Source organism: Ascaphus truei, chromosome 6 (genome assembly GCF_040206685.1).
Source record: "Ascaphus truei isolate aAscTru1 chromosome 6, aAscTru1.hap1, whole genome shotgun sequence".
Lineage (NCBI taxonomy): Eukaryota > Metazoa > Chordata > Amphibia > Anura > Ascaphidae > Ascaphus > Ascaphus truei.
This window is the reverse complement of record NC_134488.1, coordinates 64,846,321-64,863,266: the sequence shown is the minus strand read 5'-3', so window position 1 is coordinate 64,863,266 and position 16,946 is coordinate 64,846,321. Positions and strand designations below refer to the sequence as shown.

General features: G+C 43.8%; 1 protein-coding gene across 1 annotated transcript in view; it reads right to left on the bottom strand.

Moving 5' to 3' along the window:
- Positions 1–16,946, bottom strand: part of CSMD2 (CUB and Sushi multiple domains 2) — a 701,191-nt gene that overhangs the window by 126,168 nt on the left and 558,077 nt on the right. The window contains 4 exon segments of the mRNA XM_075604612.1: positions 8,389–8,515; positions 11,584–11,775; positions 14,759–14,915; positions 15,877–16,046. Of these exon segments, the coding sequence (XP_075460727.1) occupies positions 8,389–8,515; positions 11,584–11,775; positions 14,759–14,915; positions 15,877–16,046 (646 nt within the window).

The following is a 16,946-nucleotide window of genomic DNA, read 5'->3' as shown; positions in this document are numbered from 1 at the left end:
ATCCAGATTTACATCAACAATACTATTTTATGGTCTGTTTTTGTTTCTTTTTTTGTATTTTTTGATGCTCTCTGCTCCCTCATCTCTTTGGAATCCACACATGCGAGAAACTGGAGGACTATTTATTTTTTGAAGGTTGAGTGGGGGACATAGTAATTTTTAATGTAGTTATTATTCACTTGAATCATCACCTTGTAATATATTCTTATTGGTGTGTCACTTCCATTGTCCACCATTGTGTGGGAGTAGTGCTTAAGCTTATTTATATTCATGCACAATTGTGGTATTTATATATTCACATTGTAGATTGCAAAATGCTAGCAATGTGAATATATTTGGTACTCTGGGATTGTGAAGCAGAGTAGCGGTACTCTGCGATTGTGTATTAGAGTGTAGCGGTACTCTGGGATTGTGAAGCAGAGTAGCGGTACTCTGCGATTGTGTATTAGAGTGTAGCGGTACTCTGCGATTGTGTATTAGAGTGTAGCGGTACTCTGGGATTGTGAAGGAAAGTAGCGTTACTCTGGGATTGTGAAGAAGAGAGTAGCGGTACTCTGGGATTGTGAAGAAGAGAGTAGCGGTACTCTGGGATTGTGAAGAAGAGAGCAGCGTTACTCTGGGATTGTGAAGAAGAGAGTAGCGGTACTCTGGGATTGTGAAGAAGAGAGTAGCGGTACTCTGGGATTGTGAAGAAGAGAGTAGCAGTACTCTGAGATTGTGAAGAAGAGAGCAACGGTACTCTGGGATTGTGAAGAAGAGAGCAGCGGTACTCTGGGATTGGGAAGAAGAGAGTAGCGGTGCTCTGTACCCTCTAATTAGATTACTTTTCAACCACTGCTTTCAGCACTGTTAAATACTGCTGCAGGGTGTCTATTCCCTTTAGTAGTCAAGAGGCTACCGATACTTCTACAGACAGCGATTTGTACAAACCTACGGACACTAACAAATATATAGCACATCTTCTCAGATAGCAATATTATGTGAGGCAGCAGCACTGGCTGCAGCCAGGAGGTGTACATGTGAAAGGGATTTATTGCAGCAAGTCTGGGGAAAAGGTTAATTAGTATATTCCATTGGGAGATAAATACACTGCAGACAGATGAGAAGCGATGACATTAATTGGAGATATAGAGGACGATGTACTAACAGGGTCTTTGGAGAGAAAATAAATGTGTGCCACAATTGCAGTGTTATAAGGTACAAATCTAAAATAATCATTGGAGTGGTACATACTGTATGAAGGTTATGTGACTGCTTACCTAGGGCTCGTAGTTTCTTGTCGGAAATGATGTTTGAAGTATTGTGTCGTGTGGCATATTTCAATGTAAATTCAAACAGAATTTTGTGCATTTATTTATTTATTTCAGAACTGGTATTAATAAATATCAGCTACTGTGAAAACAATACATTTTGTTGATGCATTTAATGAAACAATCGTGCTGCATCAATTTAAGCATTTCTAATTCTGCGCTAACAATATAAACAGAATAATCCTTCTGTGTAGGATTTAGACCAGATACAATTTGGCATACGATTGTGACACATACGATTGTGACACAGTTTGAACTGATTTTTGCAGCACATATACAAACTGTGTAGTATAGTACATAGCATTTAAATCTGTGTGCCACATCACACACCTTTGCACCAATATAGTTGACCCCCCCTATATATGCATACACACGTTATATATTATGTCAATTTAATTACATAATTTAATTTGTTACATGCTTCTATCCCAAAACCTATGCACTGTTATTCCTACCTAATGGATTGTTATTAACAGTTTGTATTGTTTACCTGGCAGTTTTCTATAACTGGTTGTCACAGGAGACCAGGCCATTTATACCTTTTTATCCGGTCATACATTGAGCAAAACAAGTTAATGAAATAAATTGTAAATGTATTCACTGGAAAAGGCAAACACACAATGTTACACAAACTACATAAGAAAAGACACACTTACTTGGGAACTGGGGTACAAAACTATACTCTACTAGGTGCAGGAGATCTTACCTAAGGATTTCCCCCCAAACAGTGAGATTTAGCTTGCAAAGTCTTAGAACTGAAATTAGCCTGCAGTTCCAGACACCACCCTTCCCCCCTCTCTAGAGGACAGGATTTTCACTTGGTGCTTAGAATCTTAGAGAACTCCCAAATCTGATGGGTGCAAGTGTTTATAATACCTCTGAGTTTCATTCACAGAACACTACCCCTATCAGAAGTGTGAGAACATTCTCAGCAGCCAATCAGCGCAGGGCTCATCTGGCTGATGATATTAAAGAAAGGGGCATGGCTATCTGCAGAGAAGGCACCGCACAGTCTGAAAGAACCCAAACCCAAGGGGCCTTTTCCTCTGCCCCTCCTTGCTACCAAATGGCCCGACATCTCTTGACATCAAGGATTCTCTTTGAGGCCAGATGGCTAGGCAGACATCATGTCTCCAATGCAAATGCTTACGCTGACTGCATGGATTTTTATACATACAGTATAACACCCTATGAACCATACTTTAATAAAGTATAAACCTTGAGGAACCTTATATAAGTATGGGAAGTTAGTTGGGGATATCTGGGCTTTAAAACCATGAGTCTGGGGGACACGGTGCAGCCCCAAAGTAATTCACCCTGCAAACCGACAAATAGTGCCTGCACGCCGGGAGAATCAGGGAAACACCAGTAGCTGGGCCCCCCGAACTCCTGCAAACACAAGGAATACATTTTAGCCCAAATATCCCACCTAAAACTTACACTCCCAAAATCTGGAATTTCTACCACACAGGGAATCCCAAAAGCCCCTAAACAGGTCGGGTTTTCTATACGTTTCAGGGGACTTTCTTAGCCCACAAACCCAATACAGGTTCTGGGACACCTTGGCACTAACTGGGGTAACCCTTTGTTATCTAGGGATCCCCACAGCTACAGGAACACTTTTCATCCCAGTGCTTCATTTTAGTGTGCGCAAAGCATATATGTACTTAACACCCTTGGTTAATAAAATATACACTTTACAAACCTAAGTCTTTCAGGTATGGGAAATAGAATATAAAACGGCACTTTATTTTTCACTAGCCATATTCCCCACACACTATTGCATAGGCTTAGTACGGATTCTAAGAATCCCCTGACAACCTTATATGTATGGTTGGAGCACCTCAGAACCCCTATACCGGTTCTGGGTGACTTGGGCTTTTACTGGGTATCCCCTTTAACCAAGGGACCCCTTAACTGGTTCAGGGACACCTCACATCCCTATGCCCCTTTTTCCTTTCTGGTCTGTGCTGAAGCAGGGAACCCCTAGTGGTGAGTCGTGAAAGCGTTTTCAAGGGGAGATATTGCTGGGACATGTGCCTACATGTATCCAGGAATTAGACCTTATTCCTGGGTACATTTTTAGTTGAACCAGCAACCCTGGGCCCTTACTAGCTAGGCACATTCTGACAACACTTTCTCCGCAAACACCCTCTTGAAACTCATACCACAGCAATCTCTGCTTGCTGGCACTCCTGGAAAGGTAAAAACACATTAAATACTTTATTACCGCACATTACAGGTTATGCATGTACAAACCCTGGGCGCAAGAGCTGACACTCTATAAACCCAACACACAAATCAGTGGTAATCAAATGGGCTTAAACCTTTATTTGATAGCCAGGCTACCCCCAACCGTCCCACTGGTGTTCTAAGTTTCTCTACTAGATACATGCTATAAATTGATCACGTTGTATTTTGTCTTTTTGGGATACACATATAACCTCCCCTTTCCTATGAGATCATTAGGTATCAAAATATCCCTAAAACATGTAATTTAGAGTAGTGAAAATATAAGTCCAACATAAAAATGTATGAGGAAGCACTGTATTAAGGAAATCTATAGGGACAAATTATTTCTAGTAAAGGGGGATCTCATGAAACATATAGACACAAATCATTTCTTATAGTGGGATATCCCATTAAAGTCTATGGGGAGAAATAATTTCTTGTAGAGGGGGCAGGGCCACCGACAGGGGGGGGACAACCGGGACTACTGTCCGGACCCGGCCAGGCAAGGAGCTGACCTCCCTGCCGGCAACCCTACAGTTCAATTACTGCAGGCAAGATGAGCCTTCCCCTTTTCTGGCTGTCGACCCATCTGTCTGTCCCCTCCCTCCTGCAGTAATCCTGCATCTCTCCCCTTCCCTCAGCACCACCCATCTGTTCCTTCCTTTAAGCCTCTGTGGGTCTGCAGGACCCTTCTGTGCATGGACATGCTGCTCCCGCCCCCCCAAAGGAGGGAGGAGGGTTATGTGTGCAGGGGGGCTTATATTGTGTGCGTCTGTGTGTTGGTGTAGGGGGGCTTATATTGTGAGTGTGGGTTGGGGGGGCTTACATTTTGTGTGTGGGTGGGGCGGGGGGCTTATAATGTGTGTATGTGTGTAGGGTGGCTTATCGTGTGTGTTTGGGGAGGGGGGCTTGTGGTGTGTGTGTGTGTGTGTATATATATATATATATATATATATATATATATAGTGGCGGGGGGTGAAAGTGAGGAGGTGTGAGAAGGGGGGAGTGTAAGAGAAAAGAGGGGGGGTTCTCGCAAGGCCGCCAACACGTGGCTGGGGGGCCCTTGTGGAAACTTTAGTCCGGGAAAGCTGTCTGCGGCCCTGAGAGGGGGATCCCACGAAACTCTATGGGGAGAAATAATTTCTTGATAGTGAAGGGAGGTGGGAGAGATGTTACTGACCTGGGGGATTTATATCCTTTTTCCTAAAAACGAACCTTCAGACGCTTTCACTTCTCTGCCAGCTAACGGTTAAAATGCTGAAATGTCACCTAATTCCCAGAAAGGTACAGTAGCTGCATTCTCCATCCGGCACGGAATACGTTTCCTGACAAACGGTTCCATTTCCTCTGCCGTCCGTCAAACACAGTTTATGCCGCGTGAAAAGCAATAAGTGGGCCTGATCTGAAATTCAATTGTTCAATCTCTTTCCTTTCTGTGCACACTCAGCAAGGGAACCTGTGTGCTCCGGAGCAATATCCTTTGTTAGGAGGGTGAGGGGATAATTGGGGATGCCAGTGAATTTATGAACAGCTCGGACGCCCACTGATATGAAATATTATGTATGTATTATGTATGATTGAAAGAAAATCGATCAAGCGTTCCCACATTAAAACATTACCGCGGCAAGCGGTAATTATTTATTTTATTTATTTATAAAATATTTTACCAGGAAGTAATACATTGAGAGTTACCTCTCGTTTTCAAGTATGTCCTGGGGTGACCCGCTGCAGTAATTCCAAGCAGGCAGTGATAAGGGATGGTAGATCTATCTCGTTTCTTTTAAGTCTTATTTTACATCAATATTCTTCCAGAATATAAAAATTACTAGAGTATAGTGTATATATATAGTATATGAAAAAGTGAGTGTGTCTGACGAAACGCGTTAGGAAGCAGCGCCGACACTACGTCATCAACAAGGGTCGGAAGCAGTGGCAAGCTTCCAGCCCTGCTGCACACAGCCCCAGAATTGGCGCGGTTGATAGCCGGTCTGGAGTGGAGAGACTGACAACTCAGGACTTCTAAGATTACAGGTTTCAACACCATCCATGAGGTCTGAGACCGTGGGACACGAGCGGGCGGCGTTTGCTACACCTGACGCTGCAGGAGATATTGCCGTGCTGTTCCCGTGGTGGTGATATTATTATCATACATGCCTAATTACATTTTATGTTTGTGAGTGAGCTTGTTTCCCTCTCTATATATTTTTATTAAACTTATCATACATTTTTACGCTATGGGTTGTGCGCTTTCTCCTTCTGTCATATATATATATATATATATATACACATATGCAAATATAACTGTATGCTCATCTGCATATCTTAGGCATGTCTGCAACCCCGCCTTTCATCATTATCACCCAGCACACAGCACTTCCACTGCAGCAAGGGATTCTGGGAAATGACATGCAAATGAGCACACAGTGCCACTTTTTGCTTCAAAACCATTTTAAAACATGGTTCCCTATAGGCTTAAGCTTGCTGCATGGTCACAGCTTTAAGCACAGCCGGGGTTAAGATGCATAGCCAATAAACCCACCCACAGACAGCCGTTTCGACCTTAATGGGTCTCATCAGTGTGGGGTTGGTAACTGGCTATGCAAAGCTGAAGCAATGAGGATGGGGTGTATATATACAGAGAGATATATTGTATGTCTTTATTTATATAGCGCCAAAAGTGTACTATATATATATACATATATATATACATATATATATATATATATAGTACACTTTTGGCGCTATATAAATAAAGACATACAATATATCTCTCTCTCTCTCTCTATATATATATATACACATATACACACACACACACACACACACACACACACACACACACACACACACACACACACACACACACACACACACACACCATATCCCCATTAAGTCCTCTTGTTTTGATATCAAAGAGTCTTATCATTCTGAGTTCAAATGTTTTCCGTTCTTAGGTGTGTTTAAACATTCCATTGAGGATTTTGATTTTTAAATCATTTATGGAATGATCTGGCTGTGAGAAATGATGTCCCACTGGTGAGCAGTATCTTCCTTCTTCGTGATGGAGTATTGAGTGTCTGTACATATTCATTCTGCCTTGTAGTTTTGGGCTGGTTTCTCCAATGTAGCATCCTTGGTCACATTTGTTGCATTGAAGTATCATATACACCACATTCCCGGATTTGCAGCCGTATGATCCTTTAACATTGAGTGTTCCATAGTTGTGACTCACTGTGGGATCAAGGCATATATGTTTGCAGAGTTTGCAACGTGTGTTGTTGCACGGTTTTGTGCCATTATCAGTGTCTTTAAGTTCGTTTTGAAGTTTTCTGTTGACTAATTTCTGTTTGAGGTTTGGTGGTTGCCAGAATGCCAGAATGCCAGAATGCCAGAATGGGAGGTTTGGGGAAGATTTCTTTTAATGTCACATCCTCTTCCAGCATAAGTTGCAGATCGTTGATTATTTTTCGTATTCCCACTAGGGTTATATGTGGCAACTAGTGACATTAAACATTCAAACATTTGAACTCACAATGATAAGACTCTTTGACACCAAAACAAGAGGACTTAATGCGGATATGGGGTTTCTCACACACTATCACAATTGTTTGTAATTATCCTGCCTGCCTCTCTGCCAATGTTCTTATCTACAACTTCCCCCCCCCCCCCCCACGCAGCATCCCCTTCCCCCTCCATGCTGTTCCTTGTCAGTGGTTTTTTTTACCGTTCCTATGTCTTCAAACACCACTTTCGCACCCTACCTTATCTACAGTACATCTCTGTTTTTTGTGTTGTTTTTTTTTCTGCTCTCCTAACCCCTGTTTCAGCCATAGATTTCTTTGTTAATCAGTATTGCTGACCTGAGGAAGAGAGGAGAACTCTCGAAAGCTTTTCCTATGACATAAATTGTTAGTCCAAATAAAAAAAGTTATCACCTAAATACTGAAGAACTCATTTATTCTGCACTATCGCAACTGGACTAACACGGCTATTTCCGTTTTATACACACACAGATATACAGATGCAGCGGCCGTTTTTCGAACATTTCTCTAAATGGATTTCGAGATTTGCCTGAGATTCTTTAAAAATTTGCCGCGGCAGACGAAAGGCCCATCGGATGAACACAGCAAGGGTCCCTGCTGTGTTAATCCTACCGGGGTCTGGCTGTCTGTAAGAGACGTGCAATAAGAGGCTGAATCGGTTACTCTAAGGCTGTGGTCCCAGTGCGTTCCCCACCGCCCCCCGGTCAGTCCGGTCCCAGTCCCTCCCTCCGCGCGGAAGGTGCAGCCGCGCTCTACGATGAGTTCTCTCAAATACAAAAAAATTGTATTTGGAACTCGCGACGGAGGGATGACCACGCACCTGCCGGCGGTTCAGCCAATGAGGGCGAACCAACCGCGTGAGGTCATGGCCACGCCCCGCAAAACCTCCACCACGCCCCCTTTCATCGCAATCTCGCTCTCTCTCTCCCAAGACAGCGATCTGTGGTGAAGCGCTGTGCACGTGCCGCCCCCCGCCGGGTGCGCTTGCTACAGTACTGACTGGGACCGCAGCCTAACTGCGCACCTTTCACAGGCGATCGCTGGGGTTTTATTTAATTTTAAACATTACAGTAATATAGCAGGGAGTCTCCGGAGCTGAACCACATTGATTTCAGGTCCGGGGACCCCTACTGCCCAAGATACAGGCCCTGTTATGGGGTGCCGGTATCCCCGCCATGTAAAAATCCTGTGGGTCACGTGACGGAGGGATTTTCACATTGAAGGAGATACCGGCACCCCATACAAGAGACCAGCAATGCATTTTCACCTCCTCCTAGACAAAATACAACTTTATGGACACTCACCCAATGGTGCAGCCAGCGTCCGCCTCTATGATCCAGATGCAGTTGAGGTTGTGATCATAGGGTGCAGGGTACCCAGGAGATAGCACTCTGCCTATCTTCGCCCCTGGTATGTTGCCACCACACTCCGCTACAAAGAAACACACATCAGGGGGTGACTAGCTCTGCCAATCAACAGCCAAGATCTGTCAATCCATTATTACTCTATTTAGTCAGGGACATTTTGGACTCTTGTTTCAGTACAAATAAATGCTATTGAAAGATATATTTTTTTTAAATTTACATTATTTATCGCTTTCTCACTCATTACACTGTGCTGAAGTGCAAAATCTGTTTTGCACCTCCCTAAATAAAGAGTAATAGTCCAGAACTGGATGAATGAATGCATGGGTAATTATGAGATATACATCTTCCTGGTTTAATATATGGTCTCTTCATTGGAACACACATTTTCCTACAATACTGATATCCGTTGCATAGCCACGTACATACTAGAGATAGGAAGCATATTTTACCCCTTTTCAAACATATTTAGCCAACGCTACAGTGTTTGCTACTCACTGGATCATTATAAACATATCATCCCATATGGCATTACAGATATTTGAAATGTTTACCCTCTGTTACTTGTTACATTTTCCCCAGCTGTGTTTCAGCCCTATAGGCAAAAGCCACGCAGGAATACTAAAGCTAGCCAGACCACACTTTCCTGTAATTCCTTAGGTGCAAGAGGTGCCTCTGTGCAGTGACTCACAACATACCCTTGTGCGTATGTGTAAGACCTATCAATAATTCATGCAAACAAGTAATGCTCCTGATTCTACTCTATTTGTCCAGCTCTGTCCTCTCTACTGCCATTTACCAGTTTTCAACCTCAATTAACTTCACATTTATTATGTAAAACAACCTGCTATTTCCCATACCAAGCGATATCCTAGCACAGTGCATTATGAGAAGAGCCTGGATGCGGCGCTGTGAGAGTCTGTGGCTCACATCTTTTTGTATAACGCACACTCTTATGACACCCATGGATTTGTACACCAGAGCGATGATAAACAATCATTTTACTCATGTTGCTCTTTTTTACAGTATAGCCAAGTGTTCCCATTTTCTTTTCATTTCAAGTTAAATCATTCTGCATCCTGCAACATTTGGTCTTGTTTTATCAATTTCCGTGATTCATGTGGCTTGGTGTCACTGTATACTTAATGTGTGTGTGTGTGTGTGTGTGTGTGTGTGTGTGTGTGTGTGTATATATATATATATATATATATATATATATATATATATATATATATATATATATATATATACTGTAGACACACATGAGTATCATGAATAACATAACAGATATACATTTAATGGGTACAGTACATTGATGGAGGGCATTGCCACATAGGGATCTTGAGTTCACTGGAGGCATTCCTTGAGTCAGGGTGGTGGGGGGTCAGGACATCACACACGTCCAGCAGGACCACTGAAACAATCAATTACTGTGTATATGTATATTTAATGAATACATAACGCTGTGTATTTAATATAAATATGTTTATTTCATGTAGATATGATGCGCTATACTGTATTTAATGTAAGTACACATAATAATGTCGTATATTGAATGTACAGACAAAGGTGTGTATTTATTGTATAAAGAAGAGGGCCATATCTACTAAGCAGTCTTCTGCCATACGACACCTCCCGGCGCTGGAAGACACCTTACAGTCTATTCAAGTCAATGGACTGGAAGTGGTCTTGTGGCAGAAGGCTGCTTAGGAAATATGGCCCCAAATGATTACTATTTAGCAATTCCCAGATGATTCCCTTAAAAGTATATTAACTGCGGATGATACTGTATTAGCCATTAGCTAGTCATTTAATATACCACGTGTGTGTGTGTCACACATACACAAATATCTGAAATGTTCATGAGCACAGGGCCACATGAACACATCTCTGCATCTCTGCTCCACCTGCCCTGTCTCCCCAGGCCTGTCTCTTTAATCCTGCTGTGTTCTTGGCAGTGGTTTGCAGAGCTCGTGCACCCAAAGGCAAAGCCAACTTATTGTTATTCACAAGACTACTGCCAGTCTCAGCGCTGTCTGGGGCAGGGGAAGAGCCTCACAGGCTGTATACATGGGGGTATGTATCAAGGTAATTCCAGAGCAACACTACGCAATGAGACATTTTCATCCCGGATCTCTTTGTAAATGTATCAAAGTGCTTTTCTCAAATTTCACCCAATGTGTTTCAGCTTGTGATCTGTGGAATGTGAATAAGAGGAGTTACATGCTGCATACAGTACATTACAATGGAATGCATCAAACGCTGTGAGGTGGTGTAAGGAGAATTAGATTTATCTTGGTTCTCATGGCCTAGTTGTATTATCCCAGGCATACAATGAGTTAACTTTTCTTGCTGTTTGCTAAAATGTCTACGATGGCTGAAATTGTGCTTACATAGTCTAAAAATATTTAGACAAGTTGACGTCCCCTTTCCTGCCTGAAAAAAGATTTAAACTGTGAATCTGGAGCAGTCAGCTCAGGAGACACTTCCTCTTTTCTGAGTTAGGTTATCGGCACTCAAAGAGGTTCATTTTGTAGTGAGTGCGTTGCGCCCCCTTCCTGCTCAGGAGATAGTGGTATACAGTATAAGTTTGTTTTGGGAGGAGGGAGGGAGGAACCTCGCTTGTGATCAAGGACAACAGTCAAATCGTGCCGTGGGTCCAGGAATATGAACTGTAATCGCCAGGCACCTGTGCAAGGTGTGTGGGTTCTCTGGTGAAACCGTTTGCGTGTGATATCCTGACGTCTAATACTGTCCGCAGCTAAGTATTTCAATAAACTATTCTTTACTATCAGTTGGTGTATTCATATGTATTTGTGAGTGAGATCAGCAGTCCGATCCTAAATATTATTGTCTGTCAGTGAAAGGGTATTTCCCTGTCAATACAGGTGGAATAATGCTTTAACTGTTACCCCACTTCACACCAAACTGCATAGGGGTCTCATGTGTGCAATATTATTTTAATCCTTTTTATTGGAGTCAATAACCTCTGAGACAGGCAAGTCTGCGTCAAATGTGAAACATTGAATTAACAGGCCTCCAAGCAAAAAATGGTGCAGTAAGTCTATACCAAGCAAGAGCCAGTCCCTATACATGACTTGCAGGTGTATAGGGTGGTGAGATGTGGTTCCATACCTACGCACACAGGAAGTGGCTGGTCCCACACTCTGCGTTCCCCCGTCAGACACACCAAGACACGGCTGCCTCGTAGGCCATAACCAGGGTCACAGCTGAAGGTCACAGAGCTGCCTGCGAAGTGTCCCTCATCCTTGTCCTTGTAGCCATACTGCGGGGTCCCCGGGTCCTCACACTTAATCAGCTCAAAACCTGCAGCATCAGGACAAGGACAATTAGGAGAGACATGATCTGGCTGCATCAGCGACCTCACTGCCTGCGGCTTTGTCACTTTGTCAGCTGGTGGAAAATTACAATTACTGTGAGGTTTGGTGTCATTTGGAAGTGTCACAGAGGAGCCCGAGCGCCTTGTCACTTAACCAGAGAGACGGCCAGAGAGGAGGGCAACACATTGCAGAGCAATATAAAACCCCACACGTAGAGATGTAATTATATGCAGAGCAATAATATACTGTACCATGCAGAGCGATATAACACGAAGAGATGTAATTAAATGGAGAGTGATATAACACGCAGAGCGATACAATACCACGGAGAATTATACAATACCATGCAGAACGATACAATACCATGCAGAGCGATACAATACCATGCAGATAGACATAATTATATGCAGGACAATATAATAATACACAAAGAGATATAAAAAGATGCAGAACGATATAACAGGCAACGCAATATCCAATGCAGAGGAATACAATATTGCAACATGCAGAGCAATATAATAATACTATGAGGAGTGATGCAAGGAGAAGGAGTGGCTCAGTGAGTAAAGAGACTGACTGGTACTGAGTTTGATGCAGGGGAGCCTGGTTCAATTCCTGGTGTCGGCTCCTTGTGACCTTGGGCAAGTCACTTTATCTCCCTGTCCCTCAGGCACCAACAACATAGATTGTTAGCTACACGGGGCAGGGACCTGTGCCTGCAAAATATCTCTGTAAAACTAGCAGCGCTATACAAGAACAAACAATTATAATATTATTAACACACATAGCTTTATAATACCATGCAGTGCATATAACAACACACAGAATGATATGACATGCAGAACAAAATAAAAACATGCTGCGAGATGGAAATATAATCAGAGCAATATAACATGCAAAGCGATCTAACATGCAGAGCAATATTACTACAAGGAGAGCAATATCATCATACTTTGTCATGCAGAGCAATATAATAATAACATAGAGCAGTGAGTAGCTGGCCTCTATTAAAAACAAAAAAAAGTATTTTGGAAATAAACACGTTTAATACTGTCTGCAGTGGTTTGTATTCAGCAACATCCAAAAATATATTCTTGCATTATTTTGAGGATTTTCAATATATAAAACACCTGTTTTCTTTTATAGGAATTAAAGCTTTGCGCCCCAATGATTGTGTGTGTGCACACACACACACACACACACACACACACACACACACACACACACACACACACACACACACACACACACACACACACACACACACACACACACACACACACACACACCTGGGACCCCTGCATTACAGAAGTACTGTATGTGTTGCGGAATCTCTTGTAAGTTATTCTGTGTCACGTCCACAACATTATCACGAGTTGAATGAGAAGGATGTAATAGGACTGGCTTGTTCAGGCAGATTGTGATCCCTTAACGAGCTTGGTTATTAGGAAGCTCCTGCATGCACACAGGGCATTTTGTCTATTTCTCCCAATAAGGGCCTTTTAAAGGCGGCTTCTAATGAGACAAATCTCAAATGCCCGCGCTGCGTCTCGCTGGGCTCTACCTCGCATTCAGACGTTCACAAGCTATTAGCAGCTCGGAGAACATTTATAAAAACAAACGGCATGTCACATCTACACCGAGGACAAGCAGCGCAAGGAGATGCCCTTAACCCCTCCAGCTCTGATCTCCTGCCACACTGAATGGGTTAATCTTGCTGTTGCTGCAAATGTGTGAATAGCACTGAAATGGCACCATGCTTCTGGCTCATCTGGGCATAAAAAGCAGTGCTGCTGTGCCTCCCTTCAGTCATCGTTTGGGTTTAGAAAAAGGACAGGGATCATTGCTAAAGCAGCAGTCTGCGCCGATCGCCATTCCCCCCCCCCCCCCGTTTATTTTCTCTCGCTTCCTTGTCCTTTCCAACTCTGTTTTTATATTTTAAATCTGATGATCCGTTAGAAATAAGCATTTAAATACTAAGTATTCGCAATGGATAAAATGGAGCTCTCCCCAGAGCCTAGCGCAATGTAAAGGTTACCACGGTAACCTCAGAAACTAGCGATTTCACAAATCATGTTTTTTTTTAACACTAAAAAAAGAGACTTTTTTTTTTTTTAACAGCAGGACATACTCAGGAGGAATAGGACGAGTAGACACCGCCATTTCACCGCAGACTTTTAGCCGCTGCCATACAGCCACAGAGGGACACTTCGCCGCTGTCTTTTTGCTGCTGGCAGTTTTGGCACCATGGTAGGTAATTAGCGTTAGAGTAAGGGGTTTTTAGGGTAAGAAGATCATGGTGAGATTTTGAGGGTAAGGGGACGGGGGTAAGGTTTTTTTTTTAGGGCAAGGGGACGGGGGTAAGTTTTTTAGGGTAAGGGGACAGGGGTAAGGTTTTTTAGGGTAAGGGGATGGGGTAGAGTTTTAGGGTAAGGGGACAGGGGTAAGGTTTTTTAGGGTAAGGGGATGGGGTAAGGTTTTTTAGGGTAAGGGGATGGGGGTAAGGTTTTTTAGGGTAAGGGGATAGGGGTAGAGGTTGACGGTAAGGGGACAGGTTAAGATTTTTTTAGGGTAAGGGGACCAGGGTAAGGCTTTTAGGGTAAGGGGTTGTTAGGCTAAGGGTTAAGGTTAGGGACTTACCTTGGCGGTGAAGTGACCCGCGGCGAGGTGAGTGGCGGTGAAACAGCAGCGACCAAACACCCTAGACCGTGCTCGGGGGGCAAGATATTAATATTATATGAAGTAAAGTCATACAGGCTTATGGGGAGGGGCGGGGAGAAATGGCTGGTTTCAAAGGCATCCTTTTTCCTATGACACCCTAACTCTGCATTCAGCACAGCACGGTACATTTGTAGGGGACTGGACTTGATAGGCCATTAACCCTTTCTGGCAAGTGATGGGGTGCAAAGGATGCCGCTGCCCTGCAGGCAAGCACAGTACCACCACGCTGGAGCCCGCGAGGCACTCACTGGAATAGTACAACTCGAAGCCTTTGCTGGTGTTTTCGGAGTCGCTGATGAACTCCAACCACAAGGTGCTCGAGGTGCTGTTCATGCTCTTTCCCAGCATCTCGGACTGGCTGAAGGATCCCAGGAGACGAGCCGTACTATTCAGACCATCGTACACCTGGGAAGGGAGAGGGAGTGTTACAGGTGGCGTTTCCACGACATGCCTATGTCTACTATTATTGTATTGATAAGAAAAAGATCGGTAGACTGGAAGCGCAACATAACAATGAAAATGAACATGCAGAAGACAACAACAAGAGTGGACAATGTTATCAATAATAATGAAGATGTGGGCGTATTAAACAACACAAGAACTATTTGCAGGAAGAACGGACAGGTACGTAAATAGGATATAATCTGATAACTGTTTACATTGTCAATCCGAAACTATTATGCGTTCATATATAGTGTTACAATTGCTTTCCGCGTACTGTACCGCAGGGGTGGACAACTCCAGTCCTCAAAGACCATCTACACGTCAGGTTTTCAGGATATCCCAGCTTCAGCACAGGTGACTGAGCCACTGATTGAGCCACCAGTGCTGAAGCTGGGATATCCTGAAAACCTGACCTGTTAGCAGCTCTTGAGGATTGATGTGGGCCTCCCCTGCGCTCCAGTAAGGTGTTTCCACCTCTAGTTCTTTCTCTGCTCACTGACATTTTAAAATATGTATTTTATTCCTAAAATGAGCTTGCAAAGTAAATGAATATGTGAGCCTGCCTCACTTAGGGGCTTTATCTATATCTGAGGAAGTGGCCAGTCGAGCGAAATTCAAACATTGACTTCATTAGTGAATTTTGGCCGAAAACTACCCAATCGGCCGATTCAGCGAGTGTAGAATAAGCCCCTTAGTGACATTAGTAGATTTCAAGGAGCCGTACCTGGGAAGCTCAGCAGAAGACCGTTTCACTGGTAGAGATATGCATATAAAACTGAATCTGAATATAATCCAGATTCTGGAACGCAAACCAGATTCACCCACTTCAATCACACACTAGCACTATGGCAGTGTATTCCTCTTATATGTATACTGACTACCATCTCCCTGGGCAATAACAGAGGAGGAGGGGGAGTGCTACCTTCAGAACGTCTCCAGGGTGCAGCTGGAACGTCCTGGCTCTTAGCTGGATGCCCTTCCCCGGCTGGCTCTGGATAGAGTAGATGCATTCGTGGTGGTTGCTGTAGTTGACTGGGTAGTTAGGGGACAGCAGGACGCCCTGGGTGCCAGTGACTGATGCTCCACACTCAGCTGGGAAATAGAGAGGGGGCCGGAGTTAAGATCGCTTAATACAGCCATGGAATGAGGAGAGGGGTAAGGGGAAGTACATGTGAAGCAGGGCCTTTTGGCCGATGAGTGGTTAAATTGCCAGCTCTGGATATCATAGGTGTGTCACCCACATAAGATCTTTATGGAGAGGTGGCCGAGTAGAAAATCCCTGGTGCCCAACTGCTGGAGTTTACCAAACTGACCCACCTGCTCTGCATTTACTACTATTTACTTTGCCCCTAATTTAAACAAAGCTTTCCCCCTATTTAGGGTTCTCTTGTGTTTGACCCAATAACTTCGCTTTGCTACCTCTGCTGGGAGACTGTTCCTGCATTCACTACTCTCTTCCCTCATGCTTTCCAGGACCCTCTCACCCTCCGGCCTCAGTGCATGACCTGGATTTCTGGTGAGCGCTTCCCTGTAAGAAAGGGGCGGAGCTAACTCCCTCTCTCCTGCGGGCGCCGTAACGTCGGCTACATCTGTAAATGCTGAGCCCTACTTGAACCCCTCGAGAGCCACTGTTTGCAAGACATGTCCTGGCCCCCAACACTGCAGGGGGCGAGGAAGAGGCCTGTCCACTCTGCTCATGGAGTCACAGCACAGATGTACAATTGCACAGAATGAATGCTCCTCTTGCTGCGTGTAAACCGTTGACACAATATATTGTGAACGTGTTACAATCTCATACTTCACTCCGGCCTCAGAGCCTGCCACAGCAGACTGACTCAGCGTCTCGCTGCATGAACAGGGGACATTAGCTTGCCGGTGGGAACCTTGCACATTTTAGCGGGTGTGAACTATTTTATTATCCTCCTTTGGAACACTGAACTCGTGTTTTCAGCCATAATTGAGCGCGAGAGAGCGAGAGAGCAGCTGGATGAG